The sequence below is a fragment of the Coprinopsis cinerea genome (genome assembly GCF_000182895.1).
Source record: "Coprinopsis cinerea okayama7#130 chromosome 1 map unlocalized cont3.1, whole genome shotgun sequence".
NCBI lineage: Eukaryota > Fungi > Basidiomycota > Agaricomycetes > Agaricales > Psathyrellaceae > Coprinopsis > Coprinopsis cinerea.
The window spans coordinates 1,502,306-1,525,513 of NW_003307544.1; the positions used below are offsets into that span (position 1 = coordinate 1,502,306).

General features: G+C 51.5%; 12 protein-coding genes across 12 annotated transcripts; 6 read left to right on the forward strand and 6 right to left on the reverse strand.

Moving 5' to 3' along the window:
- Positions 1-573: 573 nt before the first annotated feature.
- CC1G_10532 (hypothetical protein) lies at positions 574-2,484 on the reverse strand (the record flags this gene model as incomplete). Its single annotated transcript, XM_001828608.2, has 13 exons — positions 574-636; positions 692-743; positions 825-922; positions 976-1,077; positions 1,142-1,222; positions 1,289-1,476; positions 1,532-1,600; positions 1,664-1,763; positions 1,816-1,887; positions 1,955-2,023; positions 2,079-2,098; positions 2,150-2,208; positions 2,282-2,484. 13 exons carry the CDS (start codon positions 2,482-2,484, stop codon positions 574-576), a joined length of 1,176 nt encoding a protein of 391 aa, XP_001828660.2.
- A 1,444-nt stretch (positions 2,485-3,928) lies between these two features.
- Positions 3,929-4,971, forward strand: CC1G_10533 (60S ribosomal protein L13). The gene is made up of 5 exons (XM_001828609.2): positions 3,929-3,957; positions 4,018-4,047; positions 4,098-4,492; positions 4,545-4,721; positions 4,778-4,971. Exons 2-5 carry the CDS (start codon positions 4,026-4,028, stop codon positions 4,808-4,810), a joined length of 627 nt encoding a protein of 208 aa, XP_001828661.1. The 5' UTR covers positions 3,929-3,957; positions 4,018-4,025; the 3' UTR covers positions 4,811-4,971.
- Positions 4,972-5,132: 161 nt separating this feature from the next.
- CC1G_10534 (delta 8-sphingolipid desaturase) lies at positions 5,133-6,956 on the reverse strand (the record flags this gene model as incomplete). The annotated part of the gene is made up of 5 exons (XM_001828610.1): positions 5,133-5,516; positions 5,568-5,946; positions 5,997-6,018; positions 6,074-6,092; positions 6,150-6,956. The coding sequence occupies 5 exons, from the start codon at positions 6,954-6,956 to the stop codon at positions 5,133-5,135; spliced, it is 1,611 nt and encodes a 536-aa protein (XP_001828662.1).
- A 157-nt stretch (positions 6,957-7,113) lies between these two features.
- On the forward strand, positions 7,114-8,476 carry CC1G_10535 (hypothetical protein; the record flags this gene model as incomplete). The annotated part of the gene is made up of 3 exons (XM_001828611.2): positions 7,114-7,303; positions 7,379-7,542; positions 7,602-8,476. Exons 1-3 carry the CDS (start codon positions 7,179-7,181, stop codon positions 8,474-8,476), a joined length of 1,164 nt encoding a protein of 387 aa, XP_001828663.1. The 5' UTR covers positions 7,114-7,178.
- A 505-nt stretch (positions 8,477-8,981) lies between these two features.
- On the reverse strand, positions 8,982-10,736 carry CC1G_10536 (imidazoleglycerol phosphate synthase; the record flags this gene model as incomplete). Its single annotated transcript, XM_001828612.2, has 2 exons — positions 10,587-10,736; positions 8,982-10,529 (listed from the first exon to the last, which is right to left on the reverse strand). The coding sequence occupies exons 1-2, from the start codon at positions 10,707-10,709 to the stop codon at positions 8,982-8,984; spliced, it is 1,671 nt and encodes a 556-aa protein (XP_001828664.1). The 5' UTR covers positions 10,710-10,736.
- A 161-nt stretch (positions 10,737-10,897) lies between these two features.
- On the forward strand, positions 10,898-12,332 carry CC1G_10537 (d-3-phosphoglycerate dehydrogenase 2; the record flags this gene model as incomplete). Its single annotated transcript, XM_001828613.1, has 2 exons — positions 10,898-11,233; positions 11,289-12,332. 2 exons carry the CDS (start codon positions 10,898-10,900, stop codon positions 12,330-12,332), a joined length of 1,380 nt encoding a protein of 459 aa, XP_001828665.1.
- On the reverse strand, positions 12,036-13,871 carry CC1G_10538 (Rah1). Its single transcript, XM_001828614.2, has 6 exons — positions 13,617-13,871; positions 13,457-13,567; positions 13,105-13,405; positions 12,926-13,055; positions 12,734-12,858; positions 12,036-12,681 (listed from the first exon to the last, which is right to left on the reverse strand). The coding sequence occupies exons 1-6, from the start codon at positions 13,849-13,851 to the stop codon at positions 12,552-12,554; spliced, it is 1,032 nt and encodes a 343-aa protein (XP_001828666.1). The 5' UTR covers positions 13,852-13,871; the 3' UTR covers positions 12,036-12,551.
- A 1,697-nt stretch (positions 13,872-15,568) lies between these two features.
- On the reverse strand, positions 15,569-16,568 carry CC1G_10539 (mitochondrial 54S ribosomal protein YmL6; the record flags this gene model as incomplete). Its single annotated transcript, XM_001828615.1, has 3 exons — positions 15,569-16,329; positions 16,381-16,489; positions 16,545-16,568. 3 exons carry the CDS (start codon positions 16,566-16,568, stop codon positions 15,569-15,571), a joined length of 894 nt encoding a protein of 297 aa, XP_001828667.1.
- Positions 16,569-16,879: 311 nt separating this feature from the next.
- CC1G_10540 (40S ribosomal protein S16) lies at positions 16,880-17,555 on the forward strand. Its single transcript, XM_001828616.2, has 3 exons — positions 16,880-16,955; positions 17,011-17,390; positions 17,444-17,555. The coding sequence occupies exons 1-3, from the start codon at positions 16,911-16,913 to the stop codon at positions 17,451-17,453; spliced, it is 435 nt and encodes a 144-aa protein (XP_001828668.2). The 5' UTR covers positions 16,880-16,910; the 3' UTR covers positions 17,454-17,555.
- Positions 17,556-17,795: 240 nt separating this feature from the next.
- CC1G_10541 (hypothetical protein) lies at positions 17,796-20,260 on the forward strand (the record flags this gene model as incomplete). Its single annotated transcript, XM_001828617.2, has 6 exons — positions 17,796-17,924; positions 17,985-18,306; positions 18,364-19,037; positions 19,093-19,668; positions 19,718-20,107; positions 20,159-20,260. 6 exons carry the CDS (start codon positions 17,796-17,798, stop codon positions 20,258-20,260), a joined length of 2,193 nt encoding a protein of 730 aa, XP_001828669.2.
- Positions 20,261-20,340: 80 nt separating this feature from the next.
- On the reverse strand, positions 20,341-21,140 carry CC1G_10542 (hypothetical protein; the record flags this gene model as incomplete). Its single annotated transcript, XM_001828618.2, has 3 exons — positions 20,341-20,713; positions 20,768-20,887; positions 20,948-21,140. The coding sequence occupies 3 exons, from the start codon at positions 21,138-21,140 to the stop codon at positions 20,541-20,543; spliced, it is 486 nt and encodes a 161-aa protein (XP_001828670.1). The 3' UTR covers positions 20,341-20,540.
- A 419-nt stretch (positions 21,141-21,559) lies between these two features.
- CC1G_10543 (hypothetical protein) lies at positions 21,560-23,194 on the forward strand (the record flags this gene model as incomplete). Its single annotated transcript, XM_001828619.2, has 9 exons — positions 21,560-21,667; positions 21,717-21,881; positions 21,935-22,207; positions 22,262-22,300; positions 22,354-22,478; positions 22,539-22,743; positions 22,796-22,811; positions 22,865-23,120; positions 23,149-23,194. The coding sequence occupies 9 exons, from the start codon at positions 21,560-21,562 to the stop codon at positions 23,192-23,194; spliced, it is 1,233 nt and encodes a 410-aa protein (XP_001828671.2).
- Positions 23,195-23,208: the final 14 nt, after the last annotated feature.

Genomic DNA, 23,208 nt, shown 5'->3' on the forward strand with positions numbered 1-23,208 from the left:
CGCCATCTAAACCGATCCCAATGGGATCGTCTTTTGCTTCCCGACTCATCAAGCGAAGACCTAGCTGGGCGCCCGCAAACCCTTGTGTAACTAAACGCTCTCCAAGGCGTGCTCACTTACTGTCGGTTGGATGCGGACCCTCTCCCTTTTGTGCCATCTGAACAGGATGCAAGACCCCCAATATTAGATGTCAGAAGGATCAAGAAAGATTATCTTCTACATGGGATCAGGTCTGGTTCACGAGACCAAAAGGGATAGCTACATCCACAGTGTTTTCGACACTAAATCAAGCTCCCGCATCCGTTGATAGTTTCTATCGATTATAGCCAGGCCTTACTAGTCTAATCCCTCGTGCTACTAGCCTTTAAAGATGAGCTTAACGAGGGTTCTGTTCCGAGCTCCAACATTGTCTATAGAACCGACTATGGTCGACGGGGAAAGAAATCGAAGATTGAACCGAGCTAGCGGATACATAGAACCGCAAACCATTGGCAACAAAAAATGTTGAACTAAATCTGTGCTAAATATCCAAAATATTCCGATTAGATTCATGTAAACATGCAGGCACCCCCGCTAGGCTGTACCCCAGATCTCTTCGGCGGCCTTGACGAGGAGCGATAGCTTCCTCTTCTCGTCCTATATGAACGATATGAGAATATGGTCGACGATCTCCTACAAACCTCGAACGCACCTCTTCCGTCAACGGATTTCCCTGCCATACAGAAGCAAAGCCGCATTGCGTGCTAATGCATAGTCTTCATAAAAGAGAAAATCGTCAGATTGATAACCACCCGTCAAGCCCGGGCAACCGAGAGGACACCCACTGGTTCAAGGCAACTTCTTTGCTGCGTTTGGGATTTCCCTGCGACATTATCTCCACGGCCTCGTTGACGCGAGCCTTGATGTCTTCTAACGATTCCAGCTGAAAGATGTGAGGATCGCTCCGTGTTCCATGACTCAAGGATGATTACAAACCTTCGGGTTCTTGGTGGTAACAAGACCCAAAACCGCGACTTTGTCCAAGGGGAAATGCTTAAGAGGTGTAAAATCACCCGCCCTTTCTGTGTCATATTCCAACTAGAGTCCCATCCAAAGTTAGTTCGAATGCGGCCCAAATAGAAGGTCCGGGAAATAGATATACATAGAACACGTCAACGTCGAGGGTGTTGAAAACCTTCAAGGCAATTCTGTCGTAACTCCCCTCGGTGAAATGAACGCCACCCTAATAAGAATAAGCAGTAAGTACACCAGAATAGCCTTGTCATGCGTCAGAGAAATGAATTCCGACCTTGAAATTGCCTCGACACATATGCACACCAATGCGGAGATCCCGGGGCCTTCCCTCGGTACATAGGTTGATTGCGCGAATGTAGGTGTCCAACAAAGCCTCATGGTCCACTCCCGAGCTCTCCATACCGATGATCATGTCTTCGTTGCAGAAATAGCAAAAAGTGGGATCATCAATTTGGATGTTACCTGTTTTGTAAAAGAGTTAGCACCACATAGAACAGAGGCTTTCAAAACACCGCACGGCAGCCAAGATCGTAGAGCTCCTGAATTTCTGCGCGATACGCCATTGCGAGATCGTCGAAATACTCGTCTAAAGCGATGACATAGTTAAGAAGACGCTTTCACCCCAATCCTATTGAACAATGAAGCTCACCATCATTGTTATAAACAGACAAGTCATATGTCATGTCGGACCCGTGCCGTTGGTGGAACCAACAAGGTGAGCAGATCGTCAATTTAACGTTCCTGACATCCTATAGAAGGAGGGTCAAGCGCTAGCTTAGCCAAATTTGAAGAGGGTCAAACCTCTGGGGGCACAATTGACTTGATATATTTGAACTCGTCGACATAGAAGGGCTTGGTTCGTTTGATTTTACCCTGGGTTTGCCGGCATAACTTTGAGCATCTCGGAACAATAACGCAACCTGAAGAGATATTTACGTACCGTACAGAAGATGCTCGGGGCTTCCTGCATACCAGCAGCGTACATGAGCCGCTGATGAGGAATATATGGCTAGACTCGTCCCAGTCAGTGTCCACCTTCGTCACAAAACACGCCGAATCATTACCTTGAAGGTGGTAATCGGTCCTTGTAGCAGTGAGCCGGCGCGTCAAACAGGGTCGGAGGTTGGATACGTACGATTCGGGATGAACGTCATCCCCTCCAATTTGTCGAACACGTTCTCAAAGAACATTTCCCTGGAAGGCGGAGAACAACAGTTGAGTTGCCCACATTCCGTTCCGCTGTCCGACTCGGGAAGTCACGACCGACCTTCGTAGCTCACCGTCGGTGATAGTCTTAATTCCAACCTCACGTTGGAGGTTCACCACATGTTTGATAGCGTCATCTTCAACTGCCCGAACGTCCTCTCGCGTGCACTTTCCGTCCTCGAGTTGTTGGCGCTTTTCGAACAGGGAATCAGGGCGAAGAAGCGATCCAATATGTTCGGCGCGAAAAGGTGGATTGAGATGCATAGTGGTTGGGGCGAAGTAGTTCGAACGTAGCGAGCGGTATGTAGGGAAAGGGACCTGGGAGCGATTCCGTTTCGAATCGCGCCTTTTTATAAGCGACCGGCGATAAACAAATATCGTGAACCTAATGAGAGAATTCTGAGAAGAAGCCTCAATGCAAGCGGACTTCAATCACCTAAATGATCTGGGGCCGTAATTGGCGTTCAACTCAACGCAAAGGGGTAGGCTTCGTCCGAATAACGCGACACAGGTGACACGGAGGTATTTAGGGCAAACAGTGACCGCACGCAACGAGGGAAGAGGAGGAGCAACAGACCAATATCGTGTCCAAAAGGTCGCGAGGAGCCGATTTGACAGATCACTGTGAAAGATCCTTCAGAAAAGGTGAGGTCACTGTTACTTCGCAATGTCAGTAACATGCATTATTTGACGGGTATCCGCATTGGGATTAAGTGTGCACGCCAGACTCCAATGATCACGTACACTGATAAAGGAGGGCAGGGGTGTGAGCGCAGCGGTGAGAACCGTGAACCTGAGAAGCTGAGAAGGCAGTTAACTTGAAGAGGAAAACAGTGACCAGATCGGTGCGTAAATTGAGAAGCCAGCCTTCCAGACGGTGTTTGTGCGCAGCGCCCTGCCAGCCAGTCGATGGCGAATTAGGTAAACCATACTCAATATCGCAAAGAGGTTGGAGTTTAGTGAGATCTCCTCCGCCGACAGGATCTCGAAGGCGCGTGAAGCCCCAGGGTGCATACGGGATTCACTCAGACTGGATCTTGGTGATCCTCCATCATTGCACAGGTGGTAAAGAGTTTACGTTGGCGGAACAGATGACCCAGTGTGTAGACAGGTTGTTGCGAGATAACGGCGCCCACGAAAGGCGAAGAACATGGGCGTTGAAACCGGACGTGGTGGCAGGACCTACGAGCCAATCGCGCGGCCAACCTAGTCGTACAGCCGTGGACTTCTCAATCTGGACGTTTACGAAAACTTGTGCCATTGGCTGGGTGAACACGGTTCTCGTTGTTGCCAGAAACAGCCCTCGATATACTTTCCTGGAAGGCAGAATGGCAGCCACTGAGTGCGTGTGTTGTGGATGAAAATAACCGCCACTTCCAGTCCGTTCAAATCTCGCGTTGTCAGAATGAGCAGTCAGCAGGACTAGTCAGGGGTTAGGGTCTCGGAGTTTGACACCACCGCATACAGGAGCGACGAAGAACGTTTAGAACCATTCACCACCAGCTACATGGGACGAGTCGAACATGGACAGATATCGATTCATAAATAGGCGCAGAGCAAGGGAAATAATGCTGGGAAATGTTATCACTAACCAGTTAGGAAAACAATTCCGTGAGGGTTGATGACAAATCAGATGGACTGTACAGTTTCAAGCCACAGCTCAGAATTCGCACGATTCGTCTACGCATTTGGACGATCAAGAAGAATACCGGCGTCGACGACCCTCGAATCCTCAAGGTACGCTATTGGTCGTCGTCAACAACATCGGAATCGACATCTAACGTGCTCTGGGAACAGACTAAGCCATGGGTTTCGCGCACAACAACGGTGAGGCCGCTCGAAACACCCACTTGGCACGAAATTGACTTGATAAACAGTCCTCCACGGCAACCACTTCCGCAAGGACTGGCAGCGCCGGGTCCGCACCTGGTTCGACCAGCCAGGACGAAAACTTCGCCGACGAAACGCCCGCAAGGCCAAGGCCGCTGCCCTTGGAGTTCGCCCCCTCACCCTTCTCCGCCCCGCCGTTCGTGCCCAAACCGTCCGATACAACCGAAAAATCCGTGAAGGTCGTGGCTTCACTCTTGCTGAATTGAAGGAGGCTGGTATTGGAAGGAAGGAGGCCAAGTCCGTTGGCATTGTTGTTGACCACCGAAGGAGAAACCTGAGCGAGGAGGGCAAAAAGATCAACGTCGAGAGACTCCAGGAGTACAAGTCTCGATTGATCATCTTCCCCCGCAAGGCCGGCAAGCCCAAGAAGGGCGATTCCACTGTAAGTGATCCTTTGAACGCAGACCTTTATTGGAATTCACTTTTTGGCATAGGGCGACGACCTCAAGGCCGCCACTACCCGTGCTCCTCTCCCCCTCCCTACTGGTGTTGCCCCAGAGGCACCCCGCAAGATCACCGACGAAGAGCGTGCCTTCAAGGCCTACCGCACACTCCGAGATGCCCAGGCCTGGCAACGACACGAGGGTGCTCGCAAAGTGCGCGCCGCCAAGGTCAGTAAATCACCTTTGACGAGCAATCCTTTCCTGACCATAAAGATAATCAACAGAGGGAGGAAGAGGAGGCTGCCAAGAAGAAGTAATCTCTTTAACACCATGGCTTTTCTTGTGCATTCGTTACTCTCCTGCTATTTTACGTCCCATCCACGACGCACCTACTCCTGGCCAGAAAAATATGAGTTGCTCAGTCCATGTCGTCCCGCCCAACATGCCTTATGCCCGCAATATGACGTTTTTTTTTCATCCTCCAGAGTTGACCAGCCATTGACGGAGCGCATGAGCTATTAACAACCATGAGTACTTGCTAGACCAGTTTCCCAGGGCCGGACAAATGTCCATTAGTGCTTTAGACTAGTGTCTTAATGTAAGTACGTAGTTTCTAAGATCTAAGAAGGTATCTTTTATCTAGTTCTCCTTGACCATTCCGTCAATACTCTTTTCGACCGCCTCAACGACCTCTGCTTTCGCAACCTTCCCAACTATCTTGACCTGCTCAGCGACATTGCGAAGAACTCCAAGAACGTCCTTGTTGCCCTCGATGAAACCAAACTCGTTATAAGCCAAGCCTTGTTCTTCGCAGTATTCTTTCACGAGGAGGCTTGCCTGGCGCAGATTGTGCCTGGGAAGGCGGGGGAACAAGTGGTGGGTGACTTGAAGATGGAGACCGCCGTGAATGAAGGCAAGCGATTCCGGGCAAATGACGTCGCTAGTGGTTCGTAATTGGCGGTGAGGAAAGGATTCTGTGGGTCCCAGATCGGTAGTCGACATGCTAAAGTGGGAAAGAACGATCTACGCGAAGTTTGAGTATCGGAATATGCAGAAAGTCGCAGTGACACGCACCTGCACGTGTAGAGGACTGGGCACGATGTTACTGATGAGGAGATAGACGATAGCGTTTTGCCACGAGCCGGTGTTGTACAGGACGCGGAGGTACCAGTTCCAAAAGAAGATCAACCCAACGATTTCCAGACGGAACGCCCAGGTACCTCCTCTAGCGCGTCGGGTATCGAATGCCTTTTGGTATAGGAAGATGTACGAGTTGGCGTAGAGATTGAACCGCGCGAAGGCCATGATGATGTAGTATAGCTTGTGTTGCATAGAAATCAAGAACTTTGCGAACCGGTCGAAAACCATCGTCCGTTTGTAGTATGACGACCACAGCGAAGAGAAGAAGTTGGTAGAGATGGCGAAGAAAGGGATATGTTGGATATCGGGATCACTGTTATGGAATTCAGATCAAGTGTACAATCGACGTTTAACGTTACTCACTGGGTCGGATGATTGGTAACAACTTGGTGGAGGTAATATTTGAGTAAAGTACGCAGAATCGATAAGGACACACTTACGATGATGAACATTGTGATTCTAGAGGATCAAAAGGTTAGTGTCCGGACGGACCCAAGGGTAGGAAAATACACGCACGTTGACCCACCACCCAATACTAAGCCCACCAATGAAATCAGCAATAATAATTGCAATGATTCGGTCGATAGCCCAATTATGAGTAACACCCATGTGGCCTAGATCATGGGCTGAGAAAACGAGCTGGTGCCAGAGCAAGCCTAGAAAGAGGGCGCTGGTCTTGAACCATTGGTGCCAGTAGGCATAGACGGACGCGCACGCAAAGAAAGTGTAGCGCAGAATTTCTGGGCCATAACCTGTGATATACCGTGTTGAATAGAGGCCAGCCTCGGTTATACGTTTGTGCAGCTCCTTGTAAGCTTTTGAGTGCCTAGCCTGGACCGCTGGCGACAGGTCAGAGGCCGGTGGTGTTATCGTGGCAAGTGTAGGACCCTTCTCTGGGCTTGGTGACGAGTTGTTGGGCACGAGCAAGACTTCGGAAGCAGGGGAGGAAGATGTAGCATTATTCCGGGGCCGATGCTCATGGGCTTCCCGAAACCAATAGGGGTTTCCTTGGGCGTCGCGTTTTCTGACCCAACCCGCCATGATAGGTGGCAGGAAAGGCTTCCATGGGTGTTCTGTGGAGTTCACGACACGTCCGACGGAGTATCGAGGAACGAGTTTGAGGGTATCGTCGAGATGGTATGCCTCAACCTCGTCGGTGGCGTCCCTGCCGACAAAGTGGAGCAAAGCGAGGTTGCCGCCTGGGTGGGCGTTGAGCCACTTGTCGGGAATTTTGAGGAGGTGGTCGCGGAAGACGATGAGGGTGTCGCCGTCGAGGATGGCAGCGGCGACGGCGTCCCTTGACCAGAGCCTGTGTTTGTCCATAAATCTCAAGTGACGCGACTTGTCAGAGCTTGGTCAGAGCCAAGTCGTTGCATGGCCAAAAGCAGATGCTCGGGGAAACTTAGCTGCACCCGTGGGTAAATTCATTCCAACCACCACCACCGGCATCAAGTCGGTGTTCGTCCTCTCACCCCCACCACCACAGTCCACAGATACCCTTCCTCATCGTCTGTCCCCTTCTCGACAGCGCATTTGACTATCAAAATGCCCTCACCGTCCTCCAAGCCCGTCCCTGCAGACGTCAGAGAGGCTGTGCGTGACACAGTCGCATATCGCCACCAACAGCCAGATCCAACAAGAAACCGCGCCAATCGTAGCCACACCTCTGCGTATGTCGGCCTATTCTATTTTTGCTGTCTGATGGACGTCGCCGTTGGCTAATGCTAACCCCTTTGCCCCAACAGGGCAAACCCCGCCAGCTCCAGGCCCTCTGGCAGAGGTCGTTCTCATTCAGAAGACTCCGGCAATATCGTCGAGAAAGCAAGATCGAGCGGCAAGTCTCGCACCAAGAAGGGCTCGCAACACGCAGATGTCATTGACCGGTTAGATTTCACTGGCGTTGGTCCCAGTACGTTGTTGTACCAGCTTCATCGGATTGTTCTGACCTTCCTCGGTTACTGTCAACAGTGTTCCACCACGATGGCCCCTTCGATGCATGTGCGCCATCTCGCAACAAGCACAAGACCAAGGCTCCCATGCATGCTTGGTCAACCAAGCCTGAAGACCTTGTCCAGCAATACGGCAACGGGGCTTATCCGTCGCCTTATGCTTACCAAGCGTTCTCCAACGATTATCCCGAACCGCCCAAGAAGAAGGTCGACGCCATCGCTGAAGCCTGGGGTATCCACGAGCCAGAACCATACGAGGAATTTTTTGCTGGTGGCGGCAAAGCCGAAGGCGACACCCCGGCCAGTTCCATCTACAATGGTAAAGACGGGCGCAATGGGCGCTCCAAGGACGACACTCGAGAGGGGCGGTCCCGTGCCCCTGTCGCCCGTCGCCCCGGTGTCCCTCCTCCACAGCCCATTTTTGTACCTGAAGCAGAAATCGAACAGCCCTCTAGTTCGCCGCCAGCCAACGCTCCAGGATTCCCCAAGAGATCCAAGTCTCTCATGCATCGGATTCGCAAGATGCGTGACGCTCCCAATGTTCCCGTCTCATCTGATTTCGAGACCCGACCGCCTTCATCTCCTTCCTCCCCATCCATCCCCAATCAAGAAGGTCAATCCTCGAGACCTACCCATCGCTCGCAAAACTCGTTTTTGGGTCGTTTCGGCGTAAAGTCCAATCAAAGTGCGCCCATCTCTACCCAAAACGAGACCCCGGAACCTTACGTCTTCATTGATAACCAGAAGCAGGACAAAGCTCTACCCGCGACTCCTCTAGAGATTAGGGCTGCAGAGAATGCCTATCACTCTGATAGTCAGCAACAGGGTGGTGCTCAATTGGGGAGGAAAACCAGCTTGATGAAGAAAGTGGGTCGAGTAGTGCGGGGAAGATAAACGACATTCATGGGTATCTCGATCATCCCGCTTCCCCTTCCGCACCGAACCGAATGTTAATCAAGAAACGATCTGAATGACACGACGCAGCACGTCCTTTGTAAAACCCCCTTCTGTACTCATTCCTTTTATTACTTTCTCCCGGTGTAATGCGCCAGGGTCCCCTTCTCTCTCTCGATGTTCCGATTCGATTCTCCTTTGGCATTTAATTATTCTCTTCCTGCACCATCCTTCATTCGTCTCTTTCCCGACGGGTACACATGATCTTCTATTTATCGTCATATCATTGGTTACCAGCACCTATGACTGCAATGTATCATCTGTACTCGACGGCCAGGAATGTGTTGTACTCTAACATTTTTTGATCTCACTGACTTCCGTAGTACTGTCTCTTTTGTAGCTCAACTTTAACAAAACCGCTTCGGTTTACATCTTGATTCTAATAATGTAGCCTTCCTATTCATCTCGTTCCAAAATCCCGCGAATCATACATAGTGAAAAGATGTTACGGGTCTCGTACGTTGATCCTTGCTTCCTTCAGCGCCCGCTTCACGTCTTCAATCTTCACCTCTTCTCTGTGGAAAATACCAGCGGCGAGAGCAGCTTCAACTGGTGTGCCGGTAAACACGTCAACGAAGTGCTGGGCACTACCTGCTCCACTGCTTGCCACCACCGGTATTTTGACCGTCCGCTTGATGAGATTGACAAGGTCAAGGTCGAAACCCAGCCCGGTGCCATCTCGATCTACCAGATTAACCAGGATTTCGCCTGCGCCCAAAATCTCCACTCCTCTCGCCAGTTCAACTGCTGACACATCTCGGGTCTCGCGGCCACCTGAAACTGTACACTGGTACCACCACGCCTTGCCTCGTTCCTTCTCTGGCCCGTCTGGTTTGCCGTAAACCAACTCGGCTGCATAGGGTCCCTGGTAAGTTGCGGGGTCCACATAGCACCGTTTCGGATCGATGGACACCACAACCGCTTGCCTTCCGTACGCATGGGCAATTGTCTCGATGGCGCTCGTACCGTCTCCCTTCTCCCATCCAGATGCTCGAAGACGCTCGACAGCGTAAACTGCTTCCGAGCCAATGCTAACCTTGTCCGCTCCTGCTCGGAAGTAAGCTCCAGCCACTTCGATCGCCGAGCGTGGGGTGCCGTCAGGGTCAACGCTATCTTTGATGCCACCACCGATAGTCAATGGGACAAAGACGCGTTCCGCTGCAGCGCGTACCACAGCCAGCATGGGTTGGTCACGGAGTGGAGAGTGGCGGAAGGAGGTGATGTTGAGAAGGCACAATTCGTCTGCGCCTGCTTCGAAGTATTTCTCTGCGAGGGTGACGGGTTTGCCGAGATTTCGTACTGCACCTGCAGTGTCTGCGGTGACGGCCTTTTCACGAACATCGTATTGGTCACCTTTGGTTACGACGAGATCGCCCTGGTCGTTCGCGCGAACGTCCATGCAAGCGACAATGCGTTTGGTCAGTGAATGGCTGGGCTTGGGGAGGATGGTACGAAGGGGTGCGGGAGGTGTGGAGGTGTGGGTGGCGGGTGATTCCTTCAACCAGGCGTCGATGAGAGCAAGGCCGGCTTCACCAGATTTCTCTGGATGGAATTGGGTGCCAAAGACATTCGCTTTTCGTACAGACGAGAGGAAAATCTCTTGGCCATATTGTGTCGTGGTATAGGCCCATGACATAGCCTCGGGATATTTCTCGGGATTGTACTTGGCGCAATACGAGTGAACAAAGTAGTAGTGGGTAGAGGGTTTGGCGCCATCGGAGCTCTGGCTAGGATCGACGACCTCTGCAGCATTCCATCCCATATGAGGGACTGCCTTGTCCGAATCGTCAAAGCCTTCTATCGGACATGGGATAATACCCAGTCCTTTGAGCGATGCTTCGGCCGACGACTCGAAGAGGACCTGCATTCCGATGCAGATGCCAAAGTACGGTTTGCCTGATTTGATATACTCTCGCAGTGGTTCGAGGAGACCGCGAGATTGGAGGTGTCCGATGGCAGATTGGAACGATCCTACTCCAGGGAATATGAGGTTCTAATGCTCAATGTTGGTTGTAAAGTTCGTAGAGAGAATGTTAGATTTGGCACGCACAGTGGCCTTTTGAAAATCTTCTGGTTTTGAAATCCATGTAAATTGATAGCCTAGCTTCTTCAGAGAGTTTGCAAGGCTCTGGACGTTTCCAGCGCCATAATCTAGGAGATAGAGGCCCGACATGGTGAAGGAAATGGGGGAAAGAACAAGAGTCGAGTCAGTGAACAGAGTCCGGTGATTGGCGCCAATTCGTGATCGACAAATTTATCAAGATCATATAATTAGATCAACTGGTCACGGACTAGTGTTGCGTGCTTATGAGTGACTTGGTATAAAGCCTAGACTGACTCTGACTTGACTCTTCATCCAAAATGTCGATTCCCATTAGCATCATCCAGTCTGTCGCCACCTCTGTCTCTCCAGCGAGCTCGTCGCTCCACGACCACTTCCGTCGACGAGCCATTGACCCCGACCCAGCTGAACCCAGGATCCTCCATCCCCTGGAGAACGAAGGCCTCAGACTCTTGATCCTCGAGAACATCAGCCAGGAGGCCGTCGCTGCATTCCGAAGCCAGGGCTATCATGTGGATCACCACACCAAGGCCTTCACGGAGGACGAGTTGGTCGAGAAGATCGGCTCTTACCATGGTATTGGTATTCGTAGCAAAACCAAGATCACAGCCCGTGTTCTCCAGGCTGCCAAAAAGGTCTGTACCAACTGCAGTTTTCGAGTGGACGGGCCGCTAACAGTCTGTCCCCCAGTTGCTGGTAATCGGATGCTTCTGCATCGGTACCAACCAAGTCGATCTCGAGGCAGCTGCCCAAGCTGGCATTCCCGTCTTCAACTCCCCCTTCTCCAACTCCCGATCCGTTGCCGAGTTGGTCATGTCCGAACTGGTCGTCCTCTCCCGTCAGCTTTTCGAGCGAGCATACGAAATTCGGACGGGCCTCTGGAATAAGCAATCCAAAAACTGCTACGAAATTCGTGGCAAGACTTTGGGCATCGTCGGTTATGGCCACATCGGCTCCCAACTCTCCGTGCTTGCAGAAGCGTTCGGAATGAGGGTACTCTTCCACGATGTATTGAACATCATGCCTCTCGGCCAGGCTCAACAAGTGGAATCTCTTGACGCCCTCCTCGCTCAATCAGACTTTGTCACACTTCACGTCCCCGAATCACCAGACACGATCAACATGATCTCCCGCGGTCAATTGTCGAAGATGAAGAAGGGCGCCTATCTCATCAACAATGCTCGCGGCAAAGTCGTCGATATCCCCGCCCTCATTGAATTCCTTGAATCGAAACACATCGCCGGTGCGGCCATCGACGTCTTCCCCAACGAGCCTGGCGCAAACGGCGATCCATTCGACGACCAGCTCAACTCTTGGGCCTCCAAACTGCGCAATCTTCCCAACGTCGTCTTGACCCCACACATCGGCGGGTCCACGGAAGAAGCCCAACGGATGATCGGTATCGAAGTCTCCACATACGTTAGTCGATATCTTGGTACCGGTTCCACCATCGGTGCAGTCAATTTCCCGGAAGTCGACTTGCGTGCCATCACCAAGGACCAGCAAAACCAGATTCGTATCTGCCATGTACACAGGAACCAGCCTGGTGTCCTCAAACAGGTCAACGACGCGTTGTCCCCATACAACGTCGAGAAGCAGTACTCGGATTCCAAGGGCGAGATTGCATACGTTATGGCCGATATCTCCAACGTCAGCACTACCGACGACTGGGCCGCCCTCAAAGAACGAATCAACAACACCGATGCGAACATCTTGACTCGCTTCCTTGCTTAGCCCAACCCCCTCCAGTTATCAAAAACCGACATGGACGGTCTGTACGTAGTTTTGCCTGCGCATACTCCGGATACCACTCAACGGGATCCCTCACCATTCAACTGGAATCCATCCCTTGCAACTATATAGAACCCATCTCAGCATTCCACATGTTTAATCGCAGTCGCAAATGTATGTACAGTAATGGTAGCAGTGAATAATCGAACTAGGAACGAAGCACTAGGATTCTTCCTCTGGATCTCCAATACCTCCTGGCAGAATAGCGAACGTGGTCTCGGACTCTGGCAAACAAGGGGAATCGTAGATCTTGCAAGCACGGGTATTTCCACGACCCTTCTTCAGTTGCAATCTAAAAAGCGCATTCAGCCACACATCCCGCAGGCTTGGAAGCTAATTGTTACCTCGTGGTCGATGCGTGGGCCATGATGTTTCCACCAATGGGCTTCTTCTCGTTCCCAGCGTAAGGGCCCGGCGCCGCATCCGGCGTCGACATAACTTGGTTGGTCACCACCACAGCGATACCAAACTAATGTGGGTTAGCGTGCGCCGTTAGTGCCTGGCTATATGCTATCGCCCGCCACATCTTCACTCACTTCATCAGCTAGTCTCTGAAGAGTTCGCAGGAACTTTCCCAGATGGGTTTGACGTGACGAGAGCTCGCCACGACCACTGAAATCCGTACGGTAGAGTGCTGTACAGGAGTCGACGATTAGGAGACAAAACCTGTCAAGGGCGTTAGCGCACTGAAGAGCCCAATCATGCCCGCGCTTACCGTGATTCTGACATGAGAGCACTGGCGCTAGTGAGTAGAGCTTGTTGATGATCGGCGTTGTATGCACGAGCGTATGCCACATTGTCCAAAACCTCTTCTCCGTTCAGACCAAACCTTTCCGCCACAGCCAGCAATCGCACAGGGCGGAACGTCCCTTCGGTGTCAATGTATAGACACTTCCCTTCACCACCTCCCATGCTGACTGGCAGTTGGCATGTCACAGCAAGCGTATGACATATCTGGGACTTTCCTGTCCTGAACTCGCCAAAGAGTTCAGTAATGGCTCCAGTTTCAATCCCACCTATAGCATACTTCAGTTGGCTATCCATCGGGAACCTACACAGAGGCTTACCTCCCAACAGTGCGTCCAGCTGTTTCGATCCAGTTGTTATATGCACCAGTTCTGACCGCCTCGCGTGCACCTCAGTCGCACTTTGGAAGCCCAGCGGTACAATCTTCTGGGCTGGAAGGCGGTCAAGGGTTTTCCATACAACCTGTAATTTGGAGCTCACCCTCTGCTAAAATCTTGTCGGCCTTCTGCTCAGAGATACCCCTGATAGCGAGCAGGTTCTTCTTGGGAGTGAATGCGACTGCCTCGACCGTGTTCAGGCCAGCATCTGCTAGCTTCTTGATGTCGTTTGCGTGAATCCCAGCCTCCTGTAGTTTGTTGACGAGTAGTGGGCCACTGAATTGATAATCTTCCTCATCGCCTTCGGGAATTTGTGAACCGTCGTATCCTTGGGACATTGCTGCGTGCTGTGAATGTGTTATCGTCGTGGTCGTTGGTCAGGAAACACGAGTCACCAAATCACCTTGTTGTTGCATCGCTCATCAAATGAACGCGACCAGTCACGTCCTCGTCACGTGCTCGCGTCGCTTTCGCGTCTGGCGTCAGCGATAAGTTTCAATTTCAAAGGCAACTTCAAGCTTCACGTTGATTCAAGGCAAATGACGACGTCGAACGCAGCAACGGTGAGCAGGACGCACCAATTGTTCAGCCCCTCAGGGCCCCATTGACATCAAAACGTCGCGTACTTGAAGCCAAAGAGCAACATACAAAGCTGAAGCCCAGCGAGAATTCCCGCCGCTGAGATCGTCTGAGATATGATAAATCGGACGCGTCGATTTTGTCATCTCAGATCGTTTCTCAGCGCGATTTTTACCCACTTTTTCGTGCTCAGAACGGTTCAGAAATGATAGAAACAACATGTATCAAATTTATCATCTGTCGTACAAATACATAGCGTCCATCGAATCCCAGAAACGAACCAAATCGCGCGCTCAGAAATGCTCCAATGTGACTACAATGGCTTGTAGTCACGTCAGAAGCAAATAACTGAGAAATCGCGCTAAGGCAGAGCCAGAGACAGAGGAGAACAGCACTCACTAAAGGTACAAGGAGGCAAGGATACTGTTACAAGTGATTTATGCGATACAATCTACGGGAAGGTAAGCAGAGAAACAAGATGCCAAAGAATAACTCACTAGAAAGTCCATAGGTCCATTAGGAAGGTATGCAGTCGGCGGGATGTAGGTTAGAATCTGCACGGACTCTGTATTTCTGTTAAGTTTCGCCATTGCAAGCTGCAAGGAAGAGACACTCACCAGATGCAGATGCACGACTGTATTGTGAACTTCTCGCTGAGCTAAAAGGTTTCTTGTCAGGAGAGAATAGATGGGCAACTTGAGGCAACTCACCACTCTAGCAAAGTCCGGCGGGTGGAGGGCGAGTTGGAGGCTGTTTGGAGGCTGCAAATGTCGATGTATTCGAGCACGCCGGGCCACGTTCGTGCTTTGCTTTAAGGGGCTATTGCATTGGGGAGCTTGAGAGAAGGGGATGTAGGTCCTGGGAGGCGCCAAACATGGTGGAGATCCAGAAGACGCCTAGACACGACGGGGACGACCTCCTCTCCCCTTCTCTGCGTGCTCTGTACGCTGAATCACAAACTACCTGGATATCGCCTAAGACAGTTTTCATCTCCCGCGATTTCGATGTAGACGACGGCGGGGTGGTGTATGTGTGGTGGTGGTAGTCGAGAGGAAAGTAAGTCACAGTCACCGCGCGCCGCGTTCTGCGCACTCGTGACTAAGTCCGAAGTCCTTCGGCTTGTGGTTCAGAAAACGAGGAACGACATTGGACAATTTCTAAGTCAATTTGAATGGGTCGAAATTATCATCTGTGAGCGGAATCCAGCGAACACGATGGCAGCGAGGAAAGAAAGGATGCGTGGAAAAGCTGGAAAAGTCGGGCGTATCATTTCACAGCATCTGTGAGCGGCTTACACACGCGTTTTCGCGGATTTATCATATCTCGGACGATCTCAGCGGCGGGCATTCTCGCTGGGGCTGAAGGAGAGGACAGCAACAAGTATTGACAAAACTGGTGGCCGAAGATTGGGTCCTGGACATGTTATAGCATTAGAAGGAATTAGGTTACATGGCCCGACACTATATCATTCAATATCTAGGCGTTAATAGAAGGGGTAGCGGAAGCTTGCTCCGATGTTTGCAGGAGCTCCGGTGTGACGTCGACAACGGGTAGAGATGCGAGGGGGACTTCCTTCTTGAGGGTAGTTTCAAAATATTCGACAGCTTTGAGGTCCAGAATAACTCGCTCCCACTTCAGGAGCTCGTAAACGTTGACCTCGGCCACTGTGACGGCAGCAGCATACTTCAGCATGTTGATCGCCCGCTTGAGACCGGTTGTTACTTCATTTTCGCCAGTGATGAAGAGGGTCTTGCGTAGCCCAAGAAGGTCAATCTTCTGCTGGAGATGCTTGGTCTTGCCGTTGGGCCAGTCCAGGCGGGACATAACTCCCAAGTGACGCTCCTTCACTTTGGCGCTAAGGGCGACCCGCATTCCCATTTGGATCACCTTGCGGGGCAGCTTGGTGCTGAAGTCTCTTGGTTTGGGGCCAAACGCAATACCTCCGCCGACAAGCATAGGCGATTGACCGTCACCAAGACGGGCACGACCAGTACCCTTCTGCGGTCGAATTTTTCTACCGGAACCTCTCACTTCACTACGGGTTTTGGTGTTGGCGGAGCCTTGCCGCAGAGAGTCGAGGTGGTGGGTGACGCATAGGTGAAGAATGTCTCGGCGTATTGGATGGTCAAAGACAGTCGGGTCGAGCACGACTACGTCCTTATCCGGTTTTGGGTCATTGCGGAACTGCTTGAGCGGGGGAGTCAACTCCAGAACCAAAGGTTTCTTGATTGGGGCAGCTAAATTCAATTAGACGGCAGGTATTGAGATCAGTTAGGCGACTTTCGTACCACTTGAAGTTGGCGAAGGTTCAGCCAGCGTAGACTGAGCGCGACAGCAATGAGCAAAGGCACTGCCCACTGACGTGCCAGCCCGCTGTAAGAATAGATTGGGGAGTGCCTAAGTATTTTCCAAGTCAGCACTGAGCAGTGAAGTGCGGTACCCGAGGACTCACCCCTGCCAGCCTCCTCGTCAACATTGTCCACGCCGTCGAGCTCGAAGGTTTGAATCGACCCGTACCAAATTATCCGAGGCCACATCACAAGCGCTCCGCCTCCCGGTGCCCACGCGGCATTTACGGTGATCCCGGCCGGAAATCGGATGTTTTTCCGGAAGACCATAAGCACAGCCATTCGGGCCGTCGGCATTCACCGACAAAACTATCTAGTCATTCCCAGCCACAGCACGCCGTCTGTTGACGATAATATCGCTGAAGCCGTCGACGACATCAAGGACAAGGTAGGCGATCACCGACGCTCTGCACGACTTATAGACGACGTTAACGATCCCCCAGACTCCCCACCTCGGCCCTCGTATAATCATGGCTTCGTCAGTCAAGGCCGTCCAAACTTTCGGCAAAAAGAAGGTTCGTGGTGTGTGAGGATCGGTCCATGAAGTTCTGGCGCTCAACAGGTCCCTAGACTGCTACTGCAGTTGCCCACGCAAAGGAGGGTCGTGGAATCATCCGCATCAACGGCTCCCCTATCCACCTCCTCCAACCCGAAATCTTGCGACTTAAGGTTTACGAGCCAGTGCTGGTTGCCGGCGAGGAGTCGTTTGGAATTCTCGATATCCGTGTGCGGGTGAAGGGAGGAGGACACACTTCGCAAGTCTACGCCATCCGACAGGCTATCGCCAAGGCATTGGTTGCCTACTACGCCAAATATGTCGATGCCTTCAGTGCAATCGAATTGAAGAAAAAGCTCGTCAGCTACGACCGAACACTCCTCATTGCTGATCCCAGACGGATGGAACCCAAGAAGTTCGGTGGTCCAGGTGCTCGTGCTCGCAGGCAGAAGAGGTACGTATGGTTTCTACACTTGATGATGCCTTGTTTTAATCAATCCCCAATAGTTACCGTTAAGCGTACATGTATTCGCTATGGCTCTTTATGTCTTTTTGTCTCCATTACCATCCACACATGCAAGCAATATGAGCAATATGAAAACCCGCTTCCCGTTCCGAATACCATGGCCACTATTGAAGGGCCATCTCCCTGTCGGACCAAGGACTCAGGGACCACCTTTGAGCTTATGCGCTGCTCCCAGACTTGAAGAATGCTATGTTGAGCGCCGGGAGCTTGAAATTAATCGTCCTGATTTCTTTGTTTATTGTGTTAGGGGTTGTGAGATCCGTTAAGTAAGCTGGTTGAATCGCGTGTCTCGCGCCTCTGTGTCCCGAACGAAGCGGCTTCTTCACGCTTTCCATGGACCCTTCTGCTTCATCTCGGTCAATTCCTCGCCTAGAGTTGTTCAAGAAACCAGATGGTACACCAATCAAGTTTTTCTCTCAGGCAGATGTCAGTAATCACCCTCGCCTTGTCAGGCAGCTCAAGGTCCGTCCATTATTGAATCTTTCGTGAATGTCCTCTGTAGCTGATACAAAGAGGTGGTAGAATGGCGGTGGTCAAATAGGATCGATAAGGGATGCGGATATCATCTTGGTGAATCAGAATAGTTCAGCAGGGCAACACTTTCTGGGAGTCTGGAGAGACGATCCAGGAAAAGTGATCCTCCATTATTCATGGGTTCAGAGTTGTCTGGACGCTAGGAAGTTGCTGCAACAGGAAGACAATTGGGGTGGATGGCTCGCTGAAGTCAAAAATATATCTGAAGGCGACGAGGATGAATCAGGGAATGAGGGAGAGGCGCCTGCTGACAAGTCAGTAGAGTTTCCTGAATCCGTCGCACCAGAGACTGATGTTTCGCGAATAAGAAGTGCGTTGCCGACTCCCCGTCCAAGCCCTGACCATGTTCAACGACTTCAATTACAAGGTGATCCCAAACCAAGTGGTGTAATTCCGCATTCAGGCTTGATTTCGACTTCCCAGCCACCAGCTGCGACCCCTGCTCAAACACATCCCGCTACGAGTTCAATGACAGCTCTCAAGCCCACACCCAATCCCGTACACTCGAATCATCTGATAATGCCCGTACCGTCGGATTCAACATTCCCGTCCATAGGCAATACCCAAATGATGTTCCAACCAGGCCAATACCCGCAATTTGGAGCCAGCGGCTCAGAACTTCCCTCTTTCCTCGGCGACAGTGCAATGGACGGCCAGCAACCCGTATTTAATGCACAGTTGGAAGCCGAGCAATTCTTAGCCCGACATCCTCGTGTCCATCCTACTGTAATGGCAGATGTGTTGGAAGCGAATGGGGATCCAGCGTCTCGGATGATCGCAGCCGCCATGAGGGCCAGAGCCCCTCCTACCAACGGTTCCTCCGGGCCCGATAATAGCCACCATGCCAGCAGCTCATTTGTTGCATCTTCACGTTCCCCTTCAGAGGAGCCCTTATCGGCTATTCACAAGAAAAAGCAGAGGGAGGCCTCCTCTTCAAGTGCCCAACGAAAACTTGGTCTTTTCTCGCGAAATGGTGCACCGATCTCGTTCTTCATCCAAATTGACCATGCGAAACGTAATTCACTTGTCCAGATAGTCAAGGTATGAGACTGGATGCCACAGTCCAATACACGCCTTTTGGCTGACAGATGCTTAGACCCGCGGTGGGACCATCGTCGCAGACGTGAAGGAGGCGGACTTTGCCATCTTGTACTCTGCTGCGCCTCACAAGATGAAGGACTACGAGAGATTTCTGAAGGCCGCCCAGGCGCATAACGTCCCCGCTGTCCGAGGTCATTTCGTCGAGCACTGCGACCGACAAGAGAAACTTCTCGACCATACCGAGTTCCTGTGCGAAATTCCGCCCAAAAAGAAACGCAAAAAGCCTGTAGCGGTCAGCTCTTCAGAATCGGAAGATGAACAGCCCATCTCCAAAGTGACAACATTAGCAAAAAAGAAAGCACAGCTAGAAAGGAAGGGGAAGGGGAGGGAAAAGGAAAAGGAGGAAAAAAGAGAAAATAAAGAGAAGATGGAAAGCACGGTCATCCAGGCAAAGAAGATGAAGCAGACTATGTCACCGGTACCTGCACGGATGTCTCCTCCAAAGCACAGGCGAGCACCCAAGCGATTTACTGAGCAGGAAATCCAGCAGGCATTGAAGATAGCTCTGGATGTTTATTCCCAAGACCCAGATACTACTCATACATCCCTAATGAAGCAAATACACGCTCAGGTCAGTTTTTTCTATCCGCCTTGCAATAATCAGGCTGAGGCTTCTCCAGCTCCCCGACCATCCGGAGCGATCATGGTCCACAACACTCACTACGAAATACAAGAGGGAGTTGGAGGAAGCTCTCAAACGGGGAGGGATCAATTATCGTAAACGGCAACGGCAGTTACAAGAACAACAAGCTGGGCACAGTCGTGGCCCAAGTCTGGAGACCAACCCAAGCCGCATGAGTGTGGATTCGTTCCATACCCCACGGCCGTCATTTTCCCCTGTCCCGGTTACTCAGAACCATGCTCGCAGTGCTAGCCATGCGAGTACAATGCTGGAGCAAGATCTGGAAGTAATTGCGACTTTCTTCGCTCTGGGCGAAGACCAAGATTTTGGAGAGGGGGATGAGCGTAATGAACATCGTGACGCTATTTTCCAGACGTTGGAACGCAAGGTGAGGCACACTGGTTTTGGTCGGGTGCATCAAGCTGAATGACATTTGCAGAGAGGTCGCTGTCGCACACTTCCCACTTGGGATGCATTTCATGCAGCTCATGCCGAGGAAATTCAAAGAAGAGTCAATCTCAAGGTGGAGCAACCGACTTGATTCTGGCAACAAGGACTACTTGGTCATTAGGATGGCGGAAAAGACTTTTCAGTAACTGCATCTTAGAGTACGACATGTATGTAATTAAGGCAGCAGCCTCATACCATTGTAACACATAACTTTGCGGGTGGCCGGGATGCGTTTAGCGTTTAGTCGTGGCTCGCTATCTCCAGCACATGGAGACGAGGGGATACGGGAGATGTCGTTTGCACCGGCCAGGCATTCAAAGGGCAGAGATAGCGGAGAATTGTATTGAAGCGTCTAAACATCTAGATGCAGCCTACTCGCTGGCTGGTTCAGCCTCGAAAATAGGTTTTGGTGGCTTCTTGAAGAATCTCGCTCGTTTTTCGTCTCTCGACTCTTGGACGCCAGCGAGTTGTCCCGAGTAATCGTAAACACCCATAGTAGCTCCCAGTGCAATACATCCCGCGAAACTTGCGGGTAGTGATTTGGCTAGAGGGGCTCAGGTCACAGGTCTGATACACGTCGGGTGTAAGAAGAACTCACCTCTCAGTCCAGCAAGGAAACCAGCGGCGCAGCCACCAGCAGCACCGTTCCACGCATCATCCTCCTCCCTTGAATTTCGGACGGTGGCCTCTGTGAACGCGAATGTTGCTCCCATTGCAGCTTCAGGCATTCACAAGCGTCAGACAAGGTGTCTCCGTCGCAGAGAGTACAAGTACGCACCGAAGAATCCAATGGTTCCGCCAGTTCGTGTCACGACACCCATAGCGCCGTGGTTGTGCTTGCCAAAGGCGGTTTGGAGGGCACTAATGAAGAGGCCAAAGCCTCCAGCCTGGAGGCCAACCTTGGCCGCATAGTCCAGAGCAGGTTTCGGGGTGAAGCCCTTCAGGGCGTCTGCGGCCGGTGAGGATGACATGGTCGAACTTGAAAGTGTTTTCAACGGGAAAGACTGGATTGGCCAATCGGGATTTGTTGGCGAGACCTACCTGCCTTTTTCGGAGCCCGCCCAACTCAGCCCAAACGCTGACTATACTCCCCTGTCCACCGTCTAAGATGTCAAACGAGGACGATTCTGAGCAAGTAAGCAACCAGAAACCCTGGTATAGATTACTACACAATCCTCCACCGTTTCGACCAACCAAAAGAATATATGTCTGTCGTTCAAAGTCTTTCGATCGCGAGACGAGCTGATACTGAACCGCGTCTCCCCAGTCGAACGCTGAAGATGCTCCCAACTTTCGAACTCTTGCCTGCTTTCCTTGGGGAAGAGACTCTATAAATTTACTGTTTAATGCCCAATACACTGAGAGGCCACATAGCCAGGTGTGGGCAACCATGGTTGCGAGATACTGGGACGCCGTTGCAGTAGCTGCCGAACACAGTGTCTGGATATTCTTTACTCACCATCCAAAGAGAAAGCCAGTCCGCATAGATCTACCCAAGGTATGTGCCCAAATTGCTATTCTTGCGCTTGCCATTGACGGCTTCAAAGGAACCACCCGAGAAGCTCATCGCAGCGGATAGAATATGCCTTGCATGGGCTATTTGCAATACCACTTTATCCCAACCTCTCCTCATCATATCGCGAGGCAGTCTCGTCTATGTTTACAACGTTGAGCTTGAGGATATTTGTTCCTACCTTCGTGGACATGGCGGAGTAAGCATCCCACCTCCTCCCGTGTTCGATGGCGTTGATTGTCATTCCCCTAGGCCATTACTTCCATAGCAGTGCATCCTCGGTACCCTGACCTTTTCTGCACTACTTCGAGGGACCACTCTGCGCGGATATACAACTTGAGACTCCCTCCCGTTCAAGCACCGAACAATCCTCATTGGCCCCCGATGCCGAAGCAGACCCCCAGTCGCGCTGGACCTGCACACGGATTGCACATGAACCAGCCCGAAGGAAGCGGATTGGGCCGCTGCATCATCGTTTTAATGGGTGGTCGCTCGGGTGGGCACAATGCAGCAGTCCTCGGTGCGGTAAGACACTACTTATTTCAACATCGCGAGTCGTTCAATGAACCTGGAGGTTAGGCTTTCCACGAGGATTTGCCAATAATTGCAACCTGCGGCGTAAGTCGCTATCCGGAATGGAATGTACCATTGCGCTGACTACCAATTACCAGATGGACAGAGCCGTCAAGATATGGCATATTCGAACGAACGAGGCCGGCGATCGAATGCTGCGGGAAGATAAGCCGCTCTTCAGCAGTACGCGTATTCACAAGGGGAGGGTGCTTTCCGTTTCATGGTACGTAGACTCTCGGTAGTGGCTGAGATGTTTCCATTCACGCTCCGAGTCCGTGGCCAGGATAGGAAGTGACGCTACCCTAATCTCCCACTGCGCACCTGCCATCATGCGCAAAGACAGTGAATCCGACGACATAGAAACCTACCTTGAAGCAGGCACCGTCGTTGTCTGGCGGTGGCTGGGAATGGACAGGTTCTTCCCAGCGAAATATTACCATTTGCAACAGCAAGGGATTCGGCAGACTGTACTCAGAGGATGCTCATCGGTAAGCGTTTCGTGAATCATTAATGTTCCTAGAGTGACACGCTACTTTCCAGGATTACCAAGAGAGCTGTAAGTTGCATGCGAAATCTCCGTATCGCGCGTTCTGACGTGTGTCGTCTCAGCTTCATTCAAGGTCCTCACTGCATATGCATTCAGAGACATGCCCGACCAGTACACCGTCCCTCGAGGCGTTCTGTATCAATCTCCTTACCACGATCCACTTTTCCTATCCATCTACCCCGAAGACGACCATTTCCTCATCACTAACATCGCACTAATGAAGCCCAGACAAATACCTTCCTTCGATGAAATGTTCGCAGGAATCTTAAATACCAATGTCGCTCCTGCAGCAGCAAATGAAGCGGACGAAACGGATGGGTTAACGGCTATGGCAGAGCGCATGCAGATTGCTAGTACCTGGAAACTACCTGAATACCAACCTCCGCTATTGAGCTCTGCGAGTTGG